Below are 22,812 nucleotides of genomic sequence, written 5' to 3' on the forward strand. Positions count from 1 at the left end.
AGTAAAAAAAACTATAGTTGTTCACAGATGTAAAGTTTCTGCCAAACTAACTCCATGTTTCTTAGATTAGGTTAGAGCAAGACGGATATATGAAATAAAAAGACTATGTTTCTGAAATATGTCATGGAGAAGAGGCTAAATCATAATCTGTCACAGTTTAAAGGCTGATGCCTTACAGTGTTTTTACAAGATTTGGAATTGTTCACTAGCCATTTTGTGAGTTCTACTAATCCAATCCAGCACATTGCTGAAATCACAAAATAAATCAGAAAATTATAAGACTAGTTCTGTAGGTTAAGGTGTTCCTTCAGCCAGGTTTCCATGTTGTGCTTTTACTATATGTGCAGGTATTCGTGTGGTGAGCAATGCTGGGGGTGTAAATCCTCTTGCTTGTGCAGAAGCTCTGTATGAGGTAGTGAGAAAAGCTGGACTCAGCCTCAAGATCGCTGTGGTCACCGGAGATGATCTGATGTCAGAGGTGGGGAAACTCTTGCTCATCCTGCTAAGTTTTTATTTCTGGATAGTGGCAAATATAGCCTCAGAAGGTTCATATAAGCCTTCTAGTAATGTAGTAATTCTAGTAAGTACCTGCAATCCATTCATTTTCTAACTGTTTATTCCAGTTCAGGGTTGTGGGGGGGCTGGGAGTATCCTGACAAGCAGCAGGATCAAGGCAGGATACACCCTGGACGGGACTCCACTTCAGCTCATGGCACACACAGAAACACACAAACTCCACACAAATAGCACCGCAGGTCTGGAATTGAATCCAGGAAGCCAGTGCTGTGAGGCAGCAACCAGTGTGTCACTCTGCCTCCCCTATTACCTGTAATGCAATATTAAATACTTTTACTTGCTAGGATTCCCAAATCATTTTCTAAACCTTTCTATTCTAGAGGGCAATCTTAAGTTATTTATCCTGATGGGTGGGTTAATGTCTTTAGTTGGCCTGGTCTGTAGTTGTTTTGAACAGTTCCAGAGTTGGAGAAAATTCATTGGGATTGACCAGTTGTTGATTAAAATTGGATCCACAGAACCTCGCAAAAGTGTTCATCCCCTTCCGATGATGTCCCAATGTTTTGAATTACAAATAATGTATACACTTTTTAAAAATTGTGTAGTCGCATTTTGAATGTTTGAACAATGGACTTTTATGTGTTAAAATTAAATATTGCCAAACACTGCAATGAAAACGCATAAACTAAAATATGTTGAACTAAAAAAATAAAATATCTTGAATCACCTGAGTCAAACCATGGTAGAAGCAACGTCAGCGGTGCATACAGTACATCTTTTTGCAGCGAATAAGTCTTTATAAACGTTGTGCACTGGGATGGTGCAGTTTTCACCTCTTCGTCTTTGCAAGCTAGATCAAACTCTGTCAAATTGTGTGGATTTTCATTGTTACTAGACATCAATGTTCGTGCTTGGCAGATGATATTTTGTCAGATTCCGCTAAGGAATTTGACTGGGCCACTCAAGAACATTCACTTTCTTCTTGTTACTTTTTTCCAGTATAGCTTTCGCCTTGTGTTTTGGTCCGTACTGATGAAAGGTGGATTTTTATCCCCTATTTTGGGTCTTCAGCAGATGAGAGCATGTTTTCCTCCAAGATTTCCCTGCTACTTTCAATTTCCTCTCAGTCAGGTGCTGAGACTCCACCATGTTCTAAAGTAGGGATGGTAGTGACTGGGTGATGTGCTGGATATTTTGAATATTATCTCAAACATTTTGTTACATGTATGCAGAATGACTGGCCTTGTTAGTGGTGTTCCTACCCAGTTTCCTCCTTACAGAGACATATTTATTCTGATATCATTTCAACCTCTGATATTTCACATAGGCAGAGGTCAACTAAGTTTTGTGATGTGTCAAATTTTGTGTAACTGAACTAACTTTAATAATTACAATAATTACACATTATTGTAATTTCAAAGTGTGGAAGGGGGTGAATACATTTATAAGGCACTCTAAATAGAATTAAACACTATTTGTATTTAATCTTCAGTTGACACTTGTCAACACATTGTAGACATTGGTTTGTACTTCTATATATAAGTTTTTAGATTTGTTTGTATTACATATTTTTATGTTTGTTTTTTTCTGTTTAGAAAGACTCAGTAAAAGGGCTTGGTATCAGAGAGATTGAAAGTAGGAAGTCATTTCCGGAGAACATTCACAGCATGAATGCATATGTAGGGTAAGACAGAATTTAATGCTGTTTAACCGGCTTACCGGTTATACTGTATGTTGTAAGTTGGATGATGCAAACAAAATACATACCCTAGACATCCGGTGCACTGTCAGAGTGTGAATTCTTATTCTTATTATGTTTAAGTGCTGCTTGTTGATATAAACTCAGGAAAGAATTGGCTTTTGATATATCTGTATCAGAAGTAAGGAAAGATTAAAAAATGAAAAATGAATTAAAAGTGGAATTGTAAAAAGGGGATTTAATACCTTAGTGTTTTTTTTGTAAAAATAAGCTCACAAAGATTCCTGTGATTTAACTGAATACAAGAAAAACAGTGAATTTGAATAGTCCTGATATGATCCTGTATAAAATAAAACTGCTGGTCCAGTCAAACGGCTGTTTCAAATCTTTTAGTTTATGTTCAGAAACATATGACAAAACACAGTACTTTTTTAACCACAAAGGAGAGAACATCTATTACAAAGACCTTTTTACTGTGAAATAATCAGGACTAAAATACTTAAATGCTTTGTGTTTTTATCTTTCGTTGTTTCAGTGCCTTACCCATCAAGAGGTGTTTGGACCTGGGAGCAGATATAGTTGTAACTGGTCGATGTGTGGACAGTGCAGTAGTCCTGGGGCCACTCATGCACTCGGTATGTTGCAAAATTAGTCACATCAGTAAGATATACAGTCTGTCTGAGCTTTGTTTGAATGTAGCCTGTGTTGAAAGCTCCTGGGAAAAATGTGAGATCCTTTAATCCATAAGGTTCACTACATGGTTTAAAATGTTTTTGAGACCTTAATAAGAGATTAAACTAAACAATTCTTTATTTTCTTAGTCTGTGTGCAGGTTATTTTTTGCTAATCTCTTTGTAGAAGTGGTTTGGTGAAAGTGTAACATCTCATTCTATTATCTATTTTTAGTAGAGCAATAGAATAAGCTTATTTGAAATTGATGAAAAATGTGGTATTAACACATTTTATTTTATTTACTTCCCTAACAAAGATCAGTCTTCTCATTCTGGTTGCTTAAATAGAGTCACTAGGGGAGGAATAACACTGTATGTTTTGTCTTCATACTACGTGCTGAGCTTTCAGTGGTAGCAGTTTTTTTTATAATTTTTCTGTGGCTGATATTTTCTTCTCATGGTTGTATAAATATTTCTGAACTTCTGGTCTGGTTGTATTATGAATCCTGTAGCCAGAAACAAAGCTTGTTAACATGATAACGTCTCATTAACTGCCACGTTTGTTTGTCGTGCTTTTCATCTTTCCTTAATGCAGTTTGGATGGAAGAAGAGCAGCTATGACTTACTGGCAGCTGGAAGGTAAACATTTCATTATTATCCTTAAATGTCTCAAAGAGAAAATTGAAGTTTATCTTAAAGCACATTTATTAAAATCTTGATATATTAAATATTTTAGTCACAACTTGTGGATAAATATTATTTTATTTAGATGAGGAGTGTTGATTGTGTTATGGACCATTAAATGAGCAGAATTAAATGATTAAATACAGCTTACACTGAAAAATGGAATACAACGACAGTTTAACAGACTAATAGAGGGTTGTATGTAATTGTAGAATGTCCATTTCAGCCCCAAAACATGTGATTATATGATAAAAACTATATACTATATGGTATATATGCTTCCTAGATGTTATTATAAATAAGGGGTTACAGAAAAGGAGAAAAAAGTGAGAACTTAACAAGTGGATGAAATCAATAAGTATATTTAATAATCATAACTACCAACTTGTAAGGAGTTTGCAAAGAATATACTGTACCCAAGTGGTTGGTATAGTTAGAGGCACATTAATTCTTTGTTCTCTGGCACAGCTTTGCTGAAAAGAGTAATTCAAGCACACTTGGTAAATCAAATATTCAACACTACACTACACACAATATACAATGTTCCCTATGTAAGGTGCAAGTTTAAAGACAAGGCATCCCAGAGGCCTAATGTCCTAATCACTCTTAATGCCTACAAAGGCTAGAATACGAGATACGCTGCATTCTATACTAAATAGAATACAATCTGTGATTAAATCTCTCTCTGCAAACCCACAAAAGAAAAAAATAAAAAATAAAGGGTGCTACAAAATAAAGGAGATCCTATCTTCCTGTTTTGAAATGCACCCTTGAACCAGGAGAGGCCATTTTTAACCAAGTGATTCTTCACTCAGGAGATCAAAGTGCTTTAGCAAATGTAAAATATTTAGCTCAATACTGGTGTTTATGGATGATCTGGACAAGGTCCTCTCACCTGTCACACACTTTATGTTCTGTCCTCTTGTCTCTCCTTTTTCTTCATCTCTGTTCTTCCCCTCTGTTCTGTCTTGATCTAATCTTATACTGTCTTTCGTGATTGTTCATTAACACTTAATCACTTTCCCAGAATTTAATTAAGGTAAACCATTTAATCCATGTGTTTTTAAGGGAAACTCTAGTTCATGGGGTTCCTATGTGCTGACTGAGCTGTGTGGACCTCATTTTCTGTCTTTGAACATGGAGGGCTCAATGGAGGGCACTGTCCTCCATTCAGACTATTCTTCTTTAGATGATCATGAGCATGGGCAGTAAATAATCTACTCTGCAATCTGATTTCTTTGGGAAGGCATTTTTCAGTAACAGAACCCTAGAAGTAAGCATATGCTGGGCCTTAATCCTTGCCAAACTGCAACGGACACATCTCTATAATTATTTTTGTTTCTTGCAGATTGTCCAATGATTTTTTTGTGGTGACACATCTGTATGCAACCACTGCTTGAAATCAGTGAGCAATGGGCTAAGAAAAAATAACAGTACTGTATTCCAAAAGGCAGGAGGGTTGGATGCATCTGTCATTAAAAGTGAGGTGTGACTTGCATCATCTCCTATATCATCCTATACAATGGAGATGATGATTAAATGTTCTTGTGGGCTCTTATACTTTTTATGTGCTTCTTTTTGTACTGTTTTTTTTGCAAATATACAGTTTGCATTGACATGGATTAGGATGTTAATACAGTAAATGTTTAGTTGCTTTTCCTGAGCTTGAATGAGTTTTACTTTCTTGTAAAATGTGTTCTTTTAAGGAACTAATCCTATCCTTAACCAATGCCCTCTCATCTGTCTTAGTCTTTTGTGGCCTCTCTGCTGCTTTTGAGACTGTGGATCACAGAATTCCTCTGTCAGCTGTTGCTAACTTGGAATCTCAAGCACTTATACCTGGTTCTCTTGCTAGTTTGCTCTTTGTGCCTCACTCCCCCAAGGCTCTGTGCTGGGTTCCTATGCAGTTTTTCCTCTTTTCACCCTTCTGGCAGTAAAGCTACCCCACTACCACTAGGAATTGATATAAATTCCATGTGAAATCAAAACAGCACAAGACCACAAGTTGCCTTACTCATAATGAGTATACCTGCAACAAGATATCAAGTCCAAAACAGAGCCAGTGTAACTGGCAGGGGAAAATGGGATAATTCTGTTGTATGTTGGGATACACATTTTTTATTATACACTCTCATCTTTGCTAATTCAGCTCACTGAACCTGAAATAAGAAGAGATCCCTTTTGTTCCAGGGATTATGCATTGTGTAATAGAGAGATCGCGTTTCTGATTCAGAATCCTTTAGTCTTGCAGGTCACCTGATAGAGTGTGGAGCGCAGTGTACTGGAGGAATATTCACAGATTGGCACATTGTGCCAGACTGGTAAGATGCCTGGTATCCCCTTCTTGGGCTGTTGTGTTTTGCAAGTTATCTGAGTTTTTAAGGAAGAATATTCTTTAGGGTTATTTCTGGACCTCTCTTGTTCAAATGCCGTATCTAGCCCTCCTAATGTGACCAGCTTCACATGTTAAGTGTAATTTCTTTTATAAAATTACTCTGCAGGATAATATATAGAACAACTTTTAAATGTATCTTATATCTTTTGCTTGAAAATATAAAATATAAAGCTAAATTTGTAGCTTTAGTAGTATAATGTAATTGTTTATTGTACTACTGTGCATAACGTTATAACCCATCAGAAAATATATGAATAAACTGGAAAATTACAATAACAACTTTGAGTTATCATTTGGACAATAAACAAATCTCTTCAGCTTATGAATATCACCTTGAATTAAAGATTCCTTCTAGGTTGCATCTTCAAATCAGTCAGCTGTTAAAAGTCACCATTCTTATTTTGTTTATAGATTCCCATTTCTTTCTTCCCCCTCATTTATTTAGGCACAACATTGGTTTTCCTGTTGTTGAATGTTCCCCTGATGGGACGTTCATATTATCCAAACCACCGAAGACAGGAGGCTTGGTTTCCTTCGGCACAGTAGCTGAACAGTTGGTGTATGAGATTGATGACCCAAAGAATTATCGTCTGCCTGATGTGACCTGTGATTTTTCCCTGACCACAATAACTGAAATTCCAGGTCAGTCTGAGTTATTGAAATATTTTCTTTGACTGGATTTTCTTATCACTGAAACATATCACTTGCACATGAACTTTTAGTAATGATGGCCAAATAAATAGCAGAAATATCTCAGTTATCTATGTGGTTGGGGTTAGATGCTTTTTGAGCAAGTTGTTTACTGGAGTTCTGTTTATTGCTTATACAATCACAATTTTGCACAGTAAAATCCAGTTTATCCTGTTGGGTGGACAATATCTGCTTGTGTAAGTCCCCAAAAGTATAAAACTTTGCGTAATTGATTATAACACCACTGTCAAGGAGACCATGGACAAATACAATGGTGTTAAACGTGAAAATATCCATTAGTTGGATTTGTTACATGTTTATTTTTTCACAAGTATCTGTTAAGTTGGAAGTACATCTTCATATACTAGTTTATCAGAAGAAGAGGGTAATTGGAACAGCAGGAGCCTTGGGTTCTCTGTCTGCAATTAAGTATAATCCTTTAAACAAAACATTAATGCAGTCTCAAATCATCTCAAATGAATCGGACTATTGCAAGTACTTTTCCTAAACCTGTAGAGTAATGGAGTAGTGTAGCAGATGTCTTCTGTAAATTGAAACAGAAATGAGGCAACTGCTGTATTATTTTTGACAAGTTTTAGTATATTTAGTATATTTCTGAACTTACAGCAAAAATTATAGCTTGTGATGTGTTGTCTAAATTATCTACCGATGTTTTATAATATATAATGAATGTTATATTTATCTTGTTTATATATTATTATACACGTAATTATTTTGCACAGCCTTATCCCATGAGGTAATGTAGCTATAAAGGTTTCATCAATTACTGAAGACCTAACATTTGCCAAGAATCTCTTCTGATTCAATAGACTGTACTCAGAATATTTTTGAGTTTTGAAGTTGGGCTTTTAAAGGGTGTTTTTCTGCATATGATTTCTTTACCAAATATATTCTGAATTGCATTTTGGTTTGGAGTTGCCATTCAGTATTCATTAAAACATGCAACATACATAACTTTCCAGTAACTTTAATTCAGTTAAAACCATTCATTTCAGCTTTTAGTTTCACACCAGAGCCTGAGATTGAATTCCTATTGTGATTTCATTTACTGAAAAATCCTCTTAATATTACTAATAAAAATATTTCTGAACTGCCAAATGTGACTTAATACTGCAGTGCAACTTGTGACAGATATAGAGCATAAGCTGACCTAAAAATGAACTGCCGCCTTTCCAGTGAACCTCAGAAAGCACATTTGAACTCTCTGTGAACTTTAACATAAAGTTTATATTTGTCTTCCTTGTAGAAAAAGAGCAGATGGGAAATATCTTTAACTCTTTTTAAACATCATACAAGGTCACTGCACTTGACATGCTCCAAACAAGGAGGATAAGATATGCCCTTTCCCTTTTTCATACAGTATTTATTTTAGTGCTAGAAGTACTAATTAAATAATAAAGTTGGAGAAAGCAAGTCTCAAGGTTGCTGTTAGGTCACTTACTAGTACTTGTTCACAGTTTCATTTCATATTGTATTGTTTTAACAATAGCTACTGTTGCACAATGAATAATGAACACATTTGTGACTTGTGACACAGTATCAGAATGAATGTGGTCTCCTTGTAATACTGTTTTTAAGAAATATTTATTTTAAATGTTCACAAATAAAACATAGACCAGGGGGGTCAAACAAATGACCCATGAGCCAGGTCTGGCCCAACAAGCCCATGTGGCAGCTGTGGTCTGACCCAGTTGCCAGCATTCCGTGAAGCTGGAATAGCCCACACATGAAGCAGGTGCCCTTAGTGCTGTTACTGTATCAGTCCCGCAGACACGTGCTCCTTGTGGTTGTCCACCTCTGTGCAGTTGTTCCTCTTTGAATATGCTACAGATCTAATCTGACAGGGGCATGTCTTTGCACAAAAAGTCTGTGACCTGTGTAAACATTTCCTCCAAGCTACTAAATTGTGGAACGTGTTTAGTGACTGAGCCATCATTGGTCTCTGTGATGATCTGGTTCCAATCCCCACCCACAAATGAATGATTTATTTATTCATGGAAATATTTCACTCTGCGGGGCTTTTTAAAATCGTGAACACACCTGACTGCAGCTTCTTATCGGCTTACTGCCTGAACCATATCGTGAAGTAGGGGTTCGGGAAGGAGCCCAGGATATACATTTTCATGTGTCCTTTATGTCTAATGTATCTTTTGGTGTGCTGTTTATTTATTGTCTCTTCCTTTGTGCTGTTCATGTGCTGCTAAGCATTGTTAGTGTCCTGTAGAAAAGTATTCAAGGTGTTTCTGTTGGTATACTTTTGGAAAAGGGGGAAAAGGGGTTTATACCCCTGTTTGTATGCATTTGGGGGAATGACAAAAGTGAGACTACTTGGAGAGAACTTCGCCTCAAATTCACTAGAGACTGAAAGGTTATATCAAGAAGTCTGTGAACTAGTATCCCATCTCTGCTCTACAGAATGATCAGATTTTCACAGGGACCTCACCGTCTCCAGGATTCTGGTTCTGTCCTTCTGCACCTGAAAAGGCAGCCATTGAAGAAATAATTCTGCTCAGATCTGTTGTATTTACCATATAAGAAATTCAGTATGAAGTCCAAGTAACAGATTTAGTTTTTCTCTACCAAGACTAATGTTTGCCTTGTGCAGTGGCCACAGACAGAGAAAAAGTGAGCAGTCTTATATGTTCAAGAAATGCCAACTTGGCTTCCAACATTGAGCAATTTTAAAAGATTTATGCATTTGAAAAACAGTAGAATAATCTTTAATGGCACCTTTCCAAATACACTGTCTACTAAGACACAGTCAAAATGAAGAAACACCTTCAGTTTAGCTTGAGGCTGTGCAGAGATAACCTCATTTTGATGTAGTACAGCATGTGAAGATACATCAATATAAATCTGCAGAAGTGTTCCGATCTGAGCACCCTTATAATCATTTTAAGAGTGCAACTTGCAGGTTTGTTTCAGTACGCTACCGGTTTCCAAAATCAGAAAACATGCAGATGTGCTGTGGAAGAAGCTCTTAGAAAAGCATAATATACTTCCTGATAAAATTAATTACTCTGATGCTTTGTTTCTGTTGAAGCAGGTGTAGAAGGTGGAGCAGTGAAGGTTCAGGGTGCAAAAGGCTCACCTCCTTCCAGTGATTTCAAGGTAATTCAGTCCTAAACACATGGATAGTGAAATTCAGCCTCTGCTGGTGGTTTCTTTGTGAAAGTACAAAAGTATTCACATCCTTTCTTAAACCAAGGGATTATATTAATGTGATTTAAGGCATTCCTTGTCAGTTGTGTATACTGTTAATATTTACGTAAGTTCGGATGAGACCTACCTATCATTAAATAAAATTATGGTTGCCCTGCATCTGTTGCAGAAAATAAAGACAACTGAAATAGCAAATCATTACAAAGTAAAGCCCTGGTAAACTGCTAAAAACTGAGGTCCACTGTCATGGTTTATGAACTATTATTCTCATACTCTTATGCTTCAAGAAATGGCCCAGCAAGACATAAGGTTGTATATAGTTTTGGTGGGTGAACATTATGAGCTACAGTCACATCATTTTAACAGGAGAATCCTTTCTTCACAAATTATTGTCTAATCTTTGAGATTGAAGCAGTTGCCCAGTTGCAGACATGATTCCCATGATGGCAGCCCTGCATCTTAATGTACAGTAGATTTATTACTTTACATTCCAAGCAGTGGTTTGTGTATTGTTTGTGTGGTGTTGTGTCCAGGATCCAGGAATCCAGGAATTTGCTGCATGTGGGAGTTTGTTTCTACATTATATGTCTTTTTCTAATCATAAAATACCAGCATTTAATTTAACTTTAAATAAATACTGTGTTTTAAGGTTTGTGCCACTTATATGGATGGATATAGAGCCACCGCTGTGTGCCCAGTTGTTGGCCCAAGAGCTGTAGCAAAGGGAAAGAAGACGGCAGAGAGCATTTTAAAAAGGTTGGCGAGTTCTCTGTTAGGGTGTTACTTGAAAGAACCCAGGGCAGGCAAAATACCTATAGAGTTCTCTAAACAAGTAAAACCTTCAAGAAAGTGCAGATTTGTTTTAAAGTTTTAGTGCATCTGTGCTAAGCTTCATGTGGACTGTGAGATTAAACTCTCTACCAGTACATATTTTAAGATGACTTTCCAGATCTGAATTTTAAGATCTGAAATTATTTGATAAAAAATAGCTTTCTGTTTACGCCAGTTTGGTGAGTGTGCACATTTCTGCAGATGGAAATTTCTATGTACAAATGCTAAAAATTGCTGTCTAAAAGTACAAATCCATGTTTAATAAATAGCCTCTTTCGATACTTCACTGTTTGTTAACACTGAAATATATTTTAATATATGTAAATACTAAAATACAACATTACAAAAATGAATGGTTACAGAAATGTGTAATGCTCGATTTTTCCTGCATGCAAAATTTGGACAAGTATTTACTGTAAAGGTGGAAATATCCCCAGGAAGAACACCATATTGTGTTGAGAATCCTTGAAATGATAAAATGATAAAAACCTAGCCAGTGTGAAAAATTATTTATTATACTAATCAAAGATGATGGAGACATAACACAAGGGTCTGGTAAAAAAAAAAATGGAAATAACAGAACCCTCTTTAACACTGAAGAGGTTAAAGAGGTTTTGTTTGTTTAAGACCTTAAGCTTAGTGTTTCTTCTAAGAATATGGTCCAAAGCCTGAAATACCCCTGAAATGCACGTTGTTCACATGTAGTTTTATTTGTAGTGGCTCCTACATTATTGACTGTCTTAACACCACAAATGCTCATCTTTTTGCTGTTCCTGACCAGGACAAGAAATATGCTCCAGCAGCTCGGCCTGGAGGATTTCAGCTCTGTAAATGTGCAGGTTCTTGGCTCAGAGGACTCTTACGGACCACATGGCCAGAATAAGAATGATGTATGTACTTAATGTTTCTTTTTTAAACACAATAGGCCTTTCCGTATGAAAGAGCACACTTTACAAGAAGAATAGGTCGAGATGTCTTTCTGTTTTGTGGTTCTTCTTTCTGTTTCCTTTGTTTTCTGTAGATGTTGTAATCCCATCCAAAAAGATCTGAAAGACAAATCTGCTTTGAAATCTTTTACATTAAAGGCACAATTTTAAAAGTGCACAGTAGTAAGATAGAAGCTGTGGCTTCAGAGTGGCTCACGTTTAGAGTGCACACTGAGCCCACAGTCTGCACACAGATTTAAACTGGCTTTCTTCTTATGTTGTCTTTAAGTGTTCCTTGCTCTAGCAACTCAGTACCAGTTCTGACAGCTCTGTGTTTCCGGAGCAAAGTGCGTATGGATCTCAAGCTCCACTGTGACATTATCACATTGCAGTGAGCCAAGATGATTAATGATCAGTGATTTCAAACTGGTAGAGTAATGAAACCCACACTATTCAGGTGTACTCTACATCTTTTGTATATAGTGTCTTAGCTGGCCCCCACTAACCTTTGCAGATGTTTGTTTTTTTACTTTAAGACAGACCCAAAATTTAGCGGCAAAATAAAACATAAATTTGGCCTGCAGTGCCTTATTTATCAAATGATCAATTTAAATTTTCTTCACAGAGTGTACTTCATTTGTCTTAGACACTATGAAATTAAACTTGTCCCCATTCCCCTTAATTGCCCTGTCCAAGTCGTGTTGCAGTTTCACCTTGTTTCATGTTTTTAGAGTCACTACGTGTTTTTTTATGTTTTAGAAACAGTTTTCTTCTTCTTTGTTTACATTTCTAAATCAGGATATTCCCTGCTCTCACCTACTGCTCTTGTTGTGGTAGTTGTCTGATTCTTGCTTGTGGGTTATTAGTTTAGTAACTTGCATCGTTATAATGGTGGTGGGGTGGAAATGGTTAAAAAAACTAGTTAAAAAACTCAAAGATGAAATAATCCAGATCTTTGCTCCTGATATGCAATGGCATGCTGATGGCTAAGAAGTAAAAGAACAGACCCATTGTTTTGTCTCAGATTTTGTTGAAAGTGCTTCATATTAGCCTAAATTTTGTTTTATAAATATCCACACCACATTCTCAATAGCCTGTTACAGCGAATATACTGGCTTAATTGTTATTTATTGTTTTTAACAAATGAAAGACATGGTAGATTTAGAGGCTAATTATTTATTCTGTTTATTCTGCTAATTATTTATTCATTCAGTTGAAGGTCTTAGTGTTTTTTTTTACATGCCAAGCCTACTAAACATCTTCATACACATAAAAGAGTCTTTAGATAGCATAATTGTATTGTAAAATGTAGGTCAAGAACACAAGAGCCAGAACGTGTAATCATGGTCCAAACCCCATAGTGGAAAATGCCTGTCTTTTACTTTAACTTTAAAAATAAGCAAAAATTATTTTTAAAAGCTCCTCATTTTCAAACACATTTTTATCTGACCCAAAAAAGTATAATTAGCTTTTTTTTCATACAGTTGTCTGAAGACAAAGTGAGTATTTGAGGTGGATAAAAATAATTAGATTAGAGCAGCTCTTTGGTAGTGTGAAGCTTTTAAATCATTTTTCCATTTGATTTATACAGTAATAATGTCAATCATTTTCTTAATGCTTACTTGTGTCTTTACACATCTATATAAAACATGTAGGTAGGTAAATTCCACATTTGAGCCATTCTATAATGACTCCTGAGGGCAGATCTTTTCCTAGTTTTCATAGAGGAATTGAAATTAAGTATTTCACTCAAGGTACAACAGCAGTGTCTGTAGCAGGGACTTCAACTAACAACCCATCAGTCATGAGTCCAGTGACTAGTTACTCTATGCTGCTCTCCCTTCAGAATATGCAGAATCACTTCTATAACAGATTATGTTCCAATTATTAGCATGATGTTTAACATTAGACACAAAAGCAATTCTGGAAGTTAACCAAACAAATGTCAAAACAAAAGTCTTGTGAATGATGATCCTTCTTTTTTCTACTGTGTTTTCACCATTTCAGGGGCCTCGAGAAGCAGTTCTGTGGCTAGCTGTTCATCACAACCAAAAGAAGGCCATGGAAATCTTTGCCAGGGAAGTTGCACCTGCAGGCACTGGAATGGGTAAGTACAGTGTTCCACGTAAACCATGAACCTGATGTGACTAGTAGGGTTTGGAAAAGGGATAAACACAATCCACATTTGTTCACTTTTGCATTTGTTTGGAAAGACTGAAAGTCAGTGATTTCAGAACTGACATTTTACTAAATAATGAAAAAAATAAATGTATTAATTAATAATATTAAATTCAATTATAATTATAAACAATATTTTAAGGTGGGTAGCTGCGTCAGCATGCGTAGGCTACAAAGGAACAAGTAATAGGTTTATTACATGCTGACAAGAGAAGAAAGAAAACACAACGTTTCGGCTATGGGGCCTTCTTCACGTGTGAGGCTAAGCAACATTTTTTTTCTCTGATCAATGAGAAAATCTGTGCTGTGGCGTGTGGCTTCCAGCATCATCTTGAAGAATGATGCTTGACAGATGATATTGGTGTTTACTTATCTTAAAAAAATAGATACAGGAGCAGTTTTGTATTGCTTTAACAGTGATGCCAACAGTGCTGAGATGCAAGTGCGACTATTCTTTTGTTGGTTCACTGTCACAAAATGACGTACAGTATAACCAGTGTGGGATGAAAGCAGACCCATCAAATGAACCAAAGTAAACCACTTTCCTTCAATCTACTCTTAGTTCTTACCCTGTATGACTGTAAATCAACCTCTAGAATTGAGGTGCTTCTGAGCAGTTTCCATTTTCAACCTTGCTTTTTTATAGAAAGCTTAATGTTCAACATGCGACTTTGTAGCTGTCAAACTTGAACGAATGATCTTGGTACCAACCTCGAGGAAAAGAAGATTTTTTAAGACCTGGGAAACTTGTAAACTGTCTTACTGTAAATGACTTGCAGATATATTGGGTCTGCTGTATGCTCTTATTCATTCTGGATTCACCAAACATATATCATGTAAGAGCTCATCTCATTTTATTATATACAATCTTCAATTCTCACAAACTTAAGATGCTATTCTTTAACTGTGACTTATATTTTACAGTTTTTAGCTTTACGTATTTCTTAAATAGTAAACTCTGCGTGTCAAAACATTATGCATTTAAAATGTAGAATGCTAAGTTACACTGATCTTTTAAATTGCTTAATCACATGCTACCTCTAATTGCTGTTGGAGAATTTTAGTATGCAAGTGGTGTGTTTAATTTTCCTTAATTTACAACCCTCTAATGGTTCATTCTAAGGTTTTGCTGGCTTTTTAGCTGTTAAAGAAGCCTGTTGCTCAAGACCGTGAGGTGAAACCCTTGAATGTTTGTGTATTGCATTGAGTTGGGAGGTCATGCAGTGGTCACAGACCAGACAGCTCTTTCAACAGAATTTTGTATGACCTCCAGGACTGCATGTTGTTACCAGAATACTGAACTCTCACTTTTATATCAGCACTGTTGCCAGTCTCAACCATCAGGAAAAATATACTGTACCTGAAATTTCTTTCCTCCAGAAAATGTACCAGTTTATGTATATATTTTAAAATTATTCACTTAATTCCTTGTAGTTGTGTAAGCTTTGGCAGCACAGTGAATGGAAAATACATGTTATTGCTGTGTTTTTAATGGGAGCCCTTGTTTCCTCACAGCTTTGAAAGACATCCTGGATAGGTTAATTGACATCTCTGAACTGTCACTCCATGTTTGAGTGTATCATGCAATAGACCGTCATCGGTTCAAGGGTGTGATCTGATCTTCATCTAAGTCATAATAATAAATAAAGACAGTCTTATTTAACAAACAACACACACAGCATTTCACATTTCCATATCTTTATTGAACAAATGGTTTAAACAATCAAGGTAATTGATGGAAGAAGTATGTGAACCCTTATATTTAGTAACTAGTGGAACCTCCTTTATTGTCAATAACCTCAATTAAACGCTTTCTGTTTCAGTTCATGTATTTTTTTTTGGGATGTTTTGCTTCAATGGCCTGCTTCAGATCACGCCACAGCATTTCAATGGGATTGAGGTCAGGACTCTGACTTGGCCATTCTAAAATACTGAATTTCTTCTGTTTGAGCCACTCTGTTGTTGACTTACTCCTGTGTTTTGGATCATTGTCGTGTTCCATGACCCAAGTCTTTTGAGTTTTAGATCACGGACAGATGCCCTGACACTCTGCTGTAGAATTTCCTGATAGAACTTGGAATTCATTGGTCCCGCAATGATTGCAAGCCATCCAGGCCCTGAGGCAGCAAAGCAGCCCCACACCATTATACTCCCTCCACCATGCTTCACAGTTGGGATGAGGTTTTGGTGTTGGTATGCAGTGTTTTGTTTTCTCCAAACATAACGCTGTGTACATTTACCAAAAAGTTCAACTTTTATCTCATCTGTCCACAGAACATAGTTCCAGTAGTGCTGAGGAACATTCAGGTGGTCTTTAGCAAACTTGGGACAGGCAGCAATGTTTTTTTGGAGAGCAGTGGTTTCCTCCGTTTTAACCTCCCAAAAACACCACTCTTGTTCATTGTTTTTCTTATGGTAGACTCATGAATACAGACATTATCAAGTGCAAGAGATGCCTGCTGATCCTTCTTTGTCACCTGTTTGAAGATTGTACGGTGTGCCCTTGCACAGATCTTTGTAGGACGCCCATTGGAAATATTAGTTGATGTACACCTCAAAGAGAACTGTAAAGCTCATGTTTTGCTATATTAAAGGGCTATTGAGTACTGTATCATAAAACGTTATTTATTTACAATAACAAATCGATTTCCTCATAGTACTAATATCCTGTCATTTCACATATTTTAGAATATGATTTTTAATGGTAAAAAATTTAAAACTTTTAGAAATTGGGAAAGTGGGCAAGCAAGTAACCCCTTGCCTCTTAACAAATTTATTGCTAACAAAGTTATTTATATAATCACTAATATAAAGAAGTCAGAAGCACAATCGCACTTTTTTGTATTGCAAATTGCCAGAGATTGCTTTTTCTAAGGGCATATCCAAGAAACAAATGACATAGAATTTTAACTTGTTTATGACAGTTTTCCTTAACCCTGTAAAACACAGAAGTACACAGGATTTAGAATATATAAAATACATTTCTCTGGATTCTTGTAGACTGATATTTTTGCATGTTTTCTTTTGTAGTCAGTCAGATTTACCAGTTATAAACAAACAATTTTAGAATTTAAAATTATATAATGAGAGACACAAAGCCTGTTGTCCTTTCATTGATTGTAAGTATGGTTAGAGCTTAAAGTGAATTGAGTATGTTAAAACTGGATCAGAATTCTAACAAGGGAGGATTTTGTTTTTAACAAGATTTAGTTTAAGCCAAACTTAAACAAAGTACTGGTAACTGATTCAGGTCATGAAAGCTGTAACAATTAGTGGGGTCGTTATGTAGGTCAGCTACTTGCTTATTCCATGGAAACTTAAAAAGCTACACAGAGGTGGACAGATTGTTGATGTTTTGTTACTGTTTGGCCTAATTAGTTTTTGGATTGTAAAATAATCTATAAATTGTTATATCTGAACTGGCTGTCTGCAAAGGCATAAATCACATTTCAGGGCTAAATTACAATTTTACTGTACATATAGGAATTAAAGAAAATATTTTTTTCTTATTTTGAATTGGTGTTATTTTGAATCATATTTTTATAACTTTGAGTTACAAATTATAACTTAATACAATTATGTATGATTAAATACATTTTAAAAATGTTTTTTAGGAGCGCAACTTGATATCTCTGACAGCTCTAAAAAGAACAAAATGAGTGTAAATAATTTCAACCTTGTGTGGCTCAGCTAAATTACCCCCTTTTGTATACAGTACTTGTTAGAGGTTCGCGGTAAAACCGGTATACCAGTAAACTGTGGTTCCTTAGTCATGCAGTACATAATTTCCGTCAGCATTTTTATTTTTTAGATTTTAACAAAGATTTTCTACTGTTTACATTCATAAAATCAAATTTGATTCAAAGAACAAAATGGCTGCGATAAATATGTCGTTAACTTTAAAAGGGTGAGTAAAAAACACTAAAGGTATTTCCTGCATATAATTGGCTAGTAGATTTTGGAAATCACATGGAAATAATTGCAGCTGATTGGTTCAGAACGACTTGACTTTCTTCAACACCGGCATTCCCAATGACCCATTGAACCCGTGCACCCACACGCTCACAAATCCTTCCAAAAACTTCTCATGCCGCCATGCACTCCTTGTGGTAGACTTCATTAACAATCAATTTAATACAGCTCACACCTGCTCTCAATAGTTTCTCACAACACATTTGAGAAATGGAGTAATCTCATGCAAACTGTCCTTGCTCCAAGACTGATTTGCTAGCTATAGCCAGAACCTTTTTGGTATAATACTGGTACCAACAGCATAAATATATGTTAAAATGAGATGCCTGTATAAACCATGATGACTGCATGACTGGCCTTTCTTTTTTGTCAGCATGAAAGCATGAATCTGAAAGATTCTAATGTACCAGGGGATACATGTTGTTCACATGCCTTATGCTCCCTGTGTGTTAAAATAAGTACATTATTATTACCAATTAATTAGCATGGGGAATGGGAAGAACATTACAGAAATACATATTTTCAGTCTTTTTATGTTTTTTATGTTTAATGTTGCTTGTCCATATTTTTTTCTTAATTTAAGCCTACTTACTGTTTTAAATTATACTCTTGTATGCGTTTTCAGGAATAACACATTTCTGATGTTCAGTACATTAAGAAGGATCCAGAATCTGAATTTATCATTGTCCAACTTCACGTACTAGGTTTTGGCTTTCTTAATATTTGAAGAAATTTGTGGAACACTATTTGTTTTGTAAATAAATGCAACCTCTGTCTTTACTGAAAATTCAGTATAATTTTTAAAAACTTCCTGATGGTTCAAATTACTTTAATTTCTAGAAGTATCTGCTTTTGAATAATGATGTGTATTCACGAAATACACATTTTTTAAATGTAACAGTAAATGTAAACATGTATTGTCATTCCTTCAATTAAGTGGAAGAACCACCGAGAAAGCTTGTCACTTCTTAAGAGGCTATCTTTGTACAGCAGACTTTAAAGTTCTCTCAACTTGGGATAATGTATTGACCTCAGTTTGACTTGAAAATGACCGAAACTTGACTCTTGCCACAGCTGGGTATTGTTGACTCTTTCAGTGATCACTGTGTCCATGTGCAAATATTGTGACTGATAGATTAAAAGCACCAGATCAATTTCTATAAGTTTATGACTGTCACTATGTCTAGTGTGACTTAAGAAGTTATCGACTACATATCATCGCACATGTTGCTAAGATTTTTTTAAAGTAATTTTAGTGAATTTACTTCAAAGGTTGTTAATGCTAATTGGATTGCAGTTCTCTATAATAGTGTTGCTTGTATCGACTTACATGTCATGATATAAATTTCTTATAGAACAGAGCTTGAAATTATGTAATATGAAAAGTGCTGTAGAAAATTAAGGTTATTGTTCTGTAGCATGAATGATTCCAAATCTTATCGTATGCATTTCTTTAACCATGATTACAATACTTTCCTGCATTGTTTGTAATCCTTTATTAGAAGGATTCCAAAGCACTTTACATATACAGTAGGAGGGGACCTTCATTTATTGCTGAAGTGCACCTGGGTGACATGAGGCAGCTATTATGTACAGTACCAGCCGTCCACTTAATTGCAGACTGAAGAATTTAACCAGCCACATAACTGACCAATTAAAATTCAGCAAATCATAATTTTATTCTCTTTTCTTTTAGCTCCTGGCCTGACTGCGATAGTTGGAGGGCGACCTAAGGTGTAAGCTGCTCTATGAAGAGTTAGCAGTACATATGATAGTATTATATATTTTCTGTTACACTTTAGATGGTTTATGTTATGTTAGTTTTAAAATTCAGCGGATAAATACTAATAATTAATAATAATTGCTTACACTTATATAGCGATTTTCTGGACACTCCACTCAAAGTGCTTTACAGGTAATGGGGACTCCCCTCCACCACCACCAATGTGCAGCATCCACCTGGATGATGCGACGGCAGCCATAGTGCGCCAGAACGCTCACCACACTTCCGATATCAGGGGGGAGGAGAGCAGAGTAATGTAGCCAATTCATCGAAGGGGATTATTAGGAGGCCATGATTGGTAAGGGCCAATGGGAAATTTGGTCAGGATGCCGGGGTTACACCCCTACTCTTTTCGAGAAGCGCCCTGGGATTTTTAATGACCACAGAGAGTCAGGACCTCGGTTTTACATCTCATCCGAAGGACGGCGCCTTTTTACAGTATTGTGTCCCCGTCACTATAGTGTCCCCGCGAGTATGACATGACCTTTATTTAACAGTCAGAAAGGTCTGCAATTTGAAATGCTTTTTGATTTTATATTTTGGAATCCAATATCATGATAAAGAATAATACACCAAGTCAGCATGGGTGAATGCTTAGTGTAATCTTTAACACGGGGAATCATCTGTAATTATGTATATCAAATGTTATCATTATAATTTATTGTGGTTTACAACTACAGATTGTTGTGATTGAAGAAATACAATGTTTATGAATGATTCTGCCTCTTCTTACAAAACGAATCTGAGAACTAAACTGCTGTTCTTTGCACCCTTAGGTCACCAGTGCTGAAGCCATTCTTTTTCTTGTTTCCAAAAACCAAAGTAAAGGTACAGTAAACGGCACACTGTGCCCAACCCCCCCCCAGCAGTTCACTGGTTATTTCTGTTTTCATTAAAACATTTAGCAGTCTAGGTAGTTGAAAATAATCTTATAGGAGGCTTTTAGCCAGTGAAATTCTTCTGAAATGTCAGGAGTCTCAGTGAGATGAAATTAGATTTTTTTTAGAGGCTTCTTTCTCCTTTCGGTTATATGACTTAGCAAATTTGTAATTTAATCGTGGTCTTTGAGAAATTCCATTTGTAATCTTAAATTAGTATGAAGCCAATCATTGCAAATAAAAGATGAAAGCTCAATATAAGTTCCATATATTAGCAGGTTAGCATACAGGAATTGGCCTCTGGACTCCAGACCAGAGGGGTAGAGATTTCAAATCTGTTGGGGGACATTGATAATTCACCATTGAGTAAGATAATTCTTTACACAAAGTGTGCAAGCAAATCCAACTGCATAAATGAATAGGAGTATTCCTTTATAGAAATAAGTAATTGTAAGTCAGTTTGTATAAAAATAATATACAGTTCTGCCCAAAGTAATGAGTTCGATATTAACCTGTGCTGTGTTTTTTTTTACAATTGTGTTTTGGGTTGGTGACTGGGAAACACATGAAACTACACTGATTTTTTGCAGGTTAACATTCATTTGAATGGAGAACTTGTAGAGACACTTCAGGAAGAGGAGCTGTTCATACCCGAGGCCCCTCATGCTAAAAAGCCTGAGGAAACCAGCGATCTTACAGGTGGCTTTAATACTTTAATGTGTACAAAAGCATTGTATTCATTATTGTCCAAAAATATAAGAATTATTGTAAATCTTAGGAAAGAGATGTGTTCCTTTAGAAAAAAAACGAAACTGTTTTTTTTCTAACGGAAAAAAAAAATTGGGGCTGCATTTCCCCTTTATTTGCATAATTCATTGTATAGGTATAGAAGTCATAGCGCCCTCTACGACATGAGTTGTGCAACAGTGAATTTATGAACTAAGCTGAATTGTACAAGCGACTAAAGTTTTTAAATAACATTAGTCACTAGTTACTAAAAAAATAATAACACATGAGAAAAACACCAATGGGGGTAGTCTTTCAATATAATTTCTTAACCTTGCTTAAAACCAATTTTAGGTTTTAAAAATACATATTTACCTTGATTTTATATTTTAAATAACCAATATTATCAATATTATGTTATAAAAACCAAGCAGAGAAACAAATGCATAAAACCACTAATTCAGCTGAAAAAGCTAGTTAGGAAGAACTGTCTTCACTCCTTTTATTCTTCTCAGACCTTTCTTCCATTCAAACTAAAGACTTTGCACATTCACAGCCATCACTCAACCCAAATATTGCATCTACATTTTAATAAAGTACTTAGTTATTGTCACTAAAGGATTATTAATTCTCCTTTTTGTAAAGGGGGTGTTTGGAGATAATTTTAAAAATAAGGAATTGAATACTTCTTGTTTTGCAATGATAATGTTCTTGATGACCTACTGTTGTACTTTTTGTTAATGTTTTCTCATTAACATGCGATTTGTTAAAGTCTCACATTTGTAAAGAACATTCTAGTCACAGAAGCTTATCTTTCCTTAGAACAAAGAATGGCTTTTTAAGATGATGCACTTGAATGAGATGCTGTCAGGATTATCAGTTAAACTGGTATTCAGTTTTGCATGTGAATTAGGTCATTGAAAACAAAGTTTCTGTTTATTTCAAAATAATCAGTTTGAAGTTTCAGTCCTGAATGGTCTGAGTTCTGTTCAGATGAAGAAACCACAGTCTCAAGGAGCAATCAAACTCAAGCTTCAGCCTGGGAATTTGGCTTCATTGTGAAAATAAGCAATCCAAGTACAGAGCAAGAGTAGCACTTTGTTTTAGTTTATGGGGCCTTACCCATAGGGGAGTTATAAAAATAAAGGCAGAATATCCATATGCATCCATATACATTCTGATGTGCAAGACTGAACTTAACTGCTTTCCTAACTGTGTGCTCATGTACCCTCACTACTTCTCTATTTCTTACATTTGAAAATTCTCTAGGTCACTTTTAAGTCTCAGTCGAATGACCTATTTGCTGCTGTGAGAGGTTTTTGTGAACAAGTGGCTGGCACACCTCCCTCTGGAGCACATGTTTAAAAAGCAATGCCTCCATATGGCAACAGGGAACATTGTGCTGTAGGAGGTGCTTTCCTTCGGAAGAGACAGTAAACTGAGGTCTTGACAACTTAGTCTTTAATGGACCCATGGCACTGTTTGGGAGTGAAGGAGTATTAAACCCAGTGCTATCGGTCCATTGATGCAGGATCAAGTTTTATTCAAAGGAGCTAAATTCCAACTTGTGCTCACACAGTTACCCTTAAGCAATTGATTAAATAAATTATCACCTCTCCATCTACTGGAGATGACCTAGTCAGGTTTGGTCCATGTTTTTTCAGTTCTGTAGGACCGAGT

The 22,812-nt window shown here is 35.9% G+C and overlaps 1 protein-coding gene across 3 annotated transcripts in view; it reads left to right on the forward strand.

The window, feature by feature from the left end:
• The window catches only part of LOC148678313 (uncharacterized), a 31,430-nt gene that overhangs the window by 3,621 nt on the left and 4,997 nt on the right, over nt 1-22,812 (forward strand). For 2 of the 3 annotated variants that reach the window (XM_088633232.1, XM_088633234.1), the window contains exons 4-16: nt 348-478; nt 2,112-2,200; nt 2,751-2,850; nt 3,482-3,525; nt 5,814-5,891; nt 6,411-6,607; nt 9,720-9,787; nt 10,488-10,594; nt 11,451-11,559; nt 13,603-13,702; nt 19,442-19,481; nt 20,305-20,356; nt 20,997-21,105. In XM_088633232.1, the coding sequence (XP_088489358.1) occupies nt 348-478; nt 2,112-2,200; nt 2,751-2,850; nt 3,482-3,525; nt 5,814-5,891; nt 6,411-6,607; nt 9,720-9,787; nt 10,488-10,594; nt 11,451-11,559; nt 13,603-13,702; nt 19,442-19,481; nt 20,305-20,356; nt 20,997-21,105 (1,224 nt within the window). The remainder of the gene's footprint in view (nt 1-347; nt 479-2,111; nt 2,201-2,750; nt 2,851-3,481; nt 3,526-5,813; nt 5,892-6,410; nt 6,608-9,719; nt 9,788-10,487; nt 10,595-11,450; nt 11,560-13,602; nt 13,703-19,441; nt 19,482-20,304; nt 20,357-20,996; nt 21,106-22,812) is intronic. The other variant, XM_088633233.1, reaches the window with a different exon arrangement.

The sequence above is a fragment of the Lepisosteus platostomus genome, chromosome 1 (assembly GCF_059453375.1).
Source record: "Lepisosteus platostomus isolate fLepPlt1 chromosome 1, fLepPlt1.hap1, whole genome shotgun sequence".
Taxonomy (NCBI): domain Eukaryota; kingdom Metazoa; phylum Chordata; class Actinopteri; order Semionotiformes; family Lepisosteidae; genus Lepisosteus; species Lepisosteus platostomus.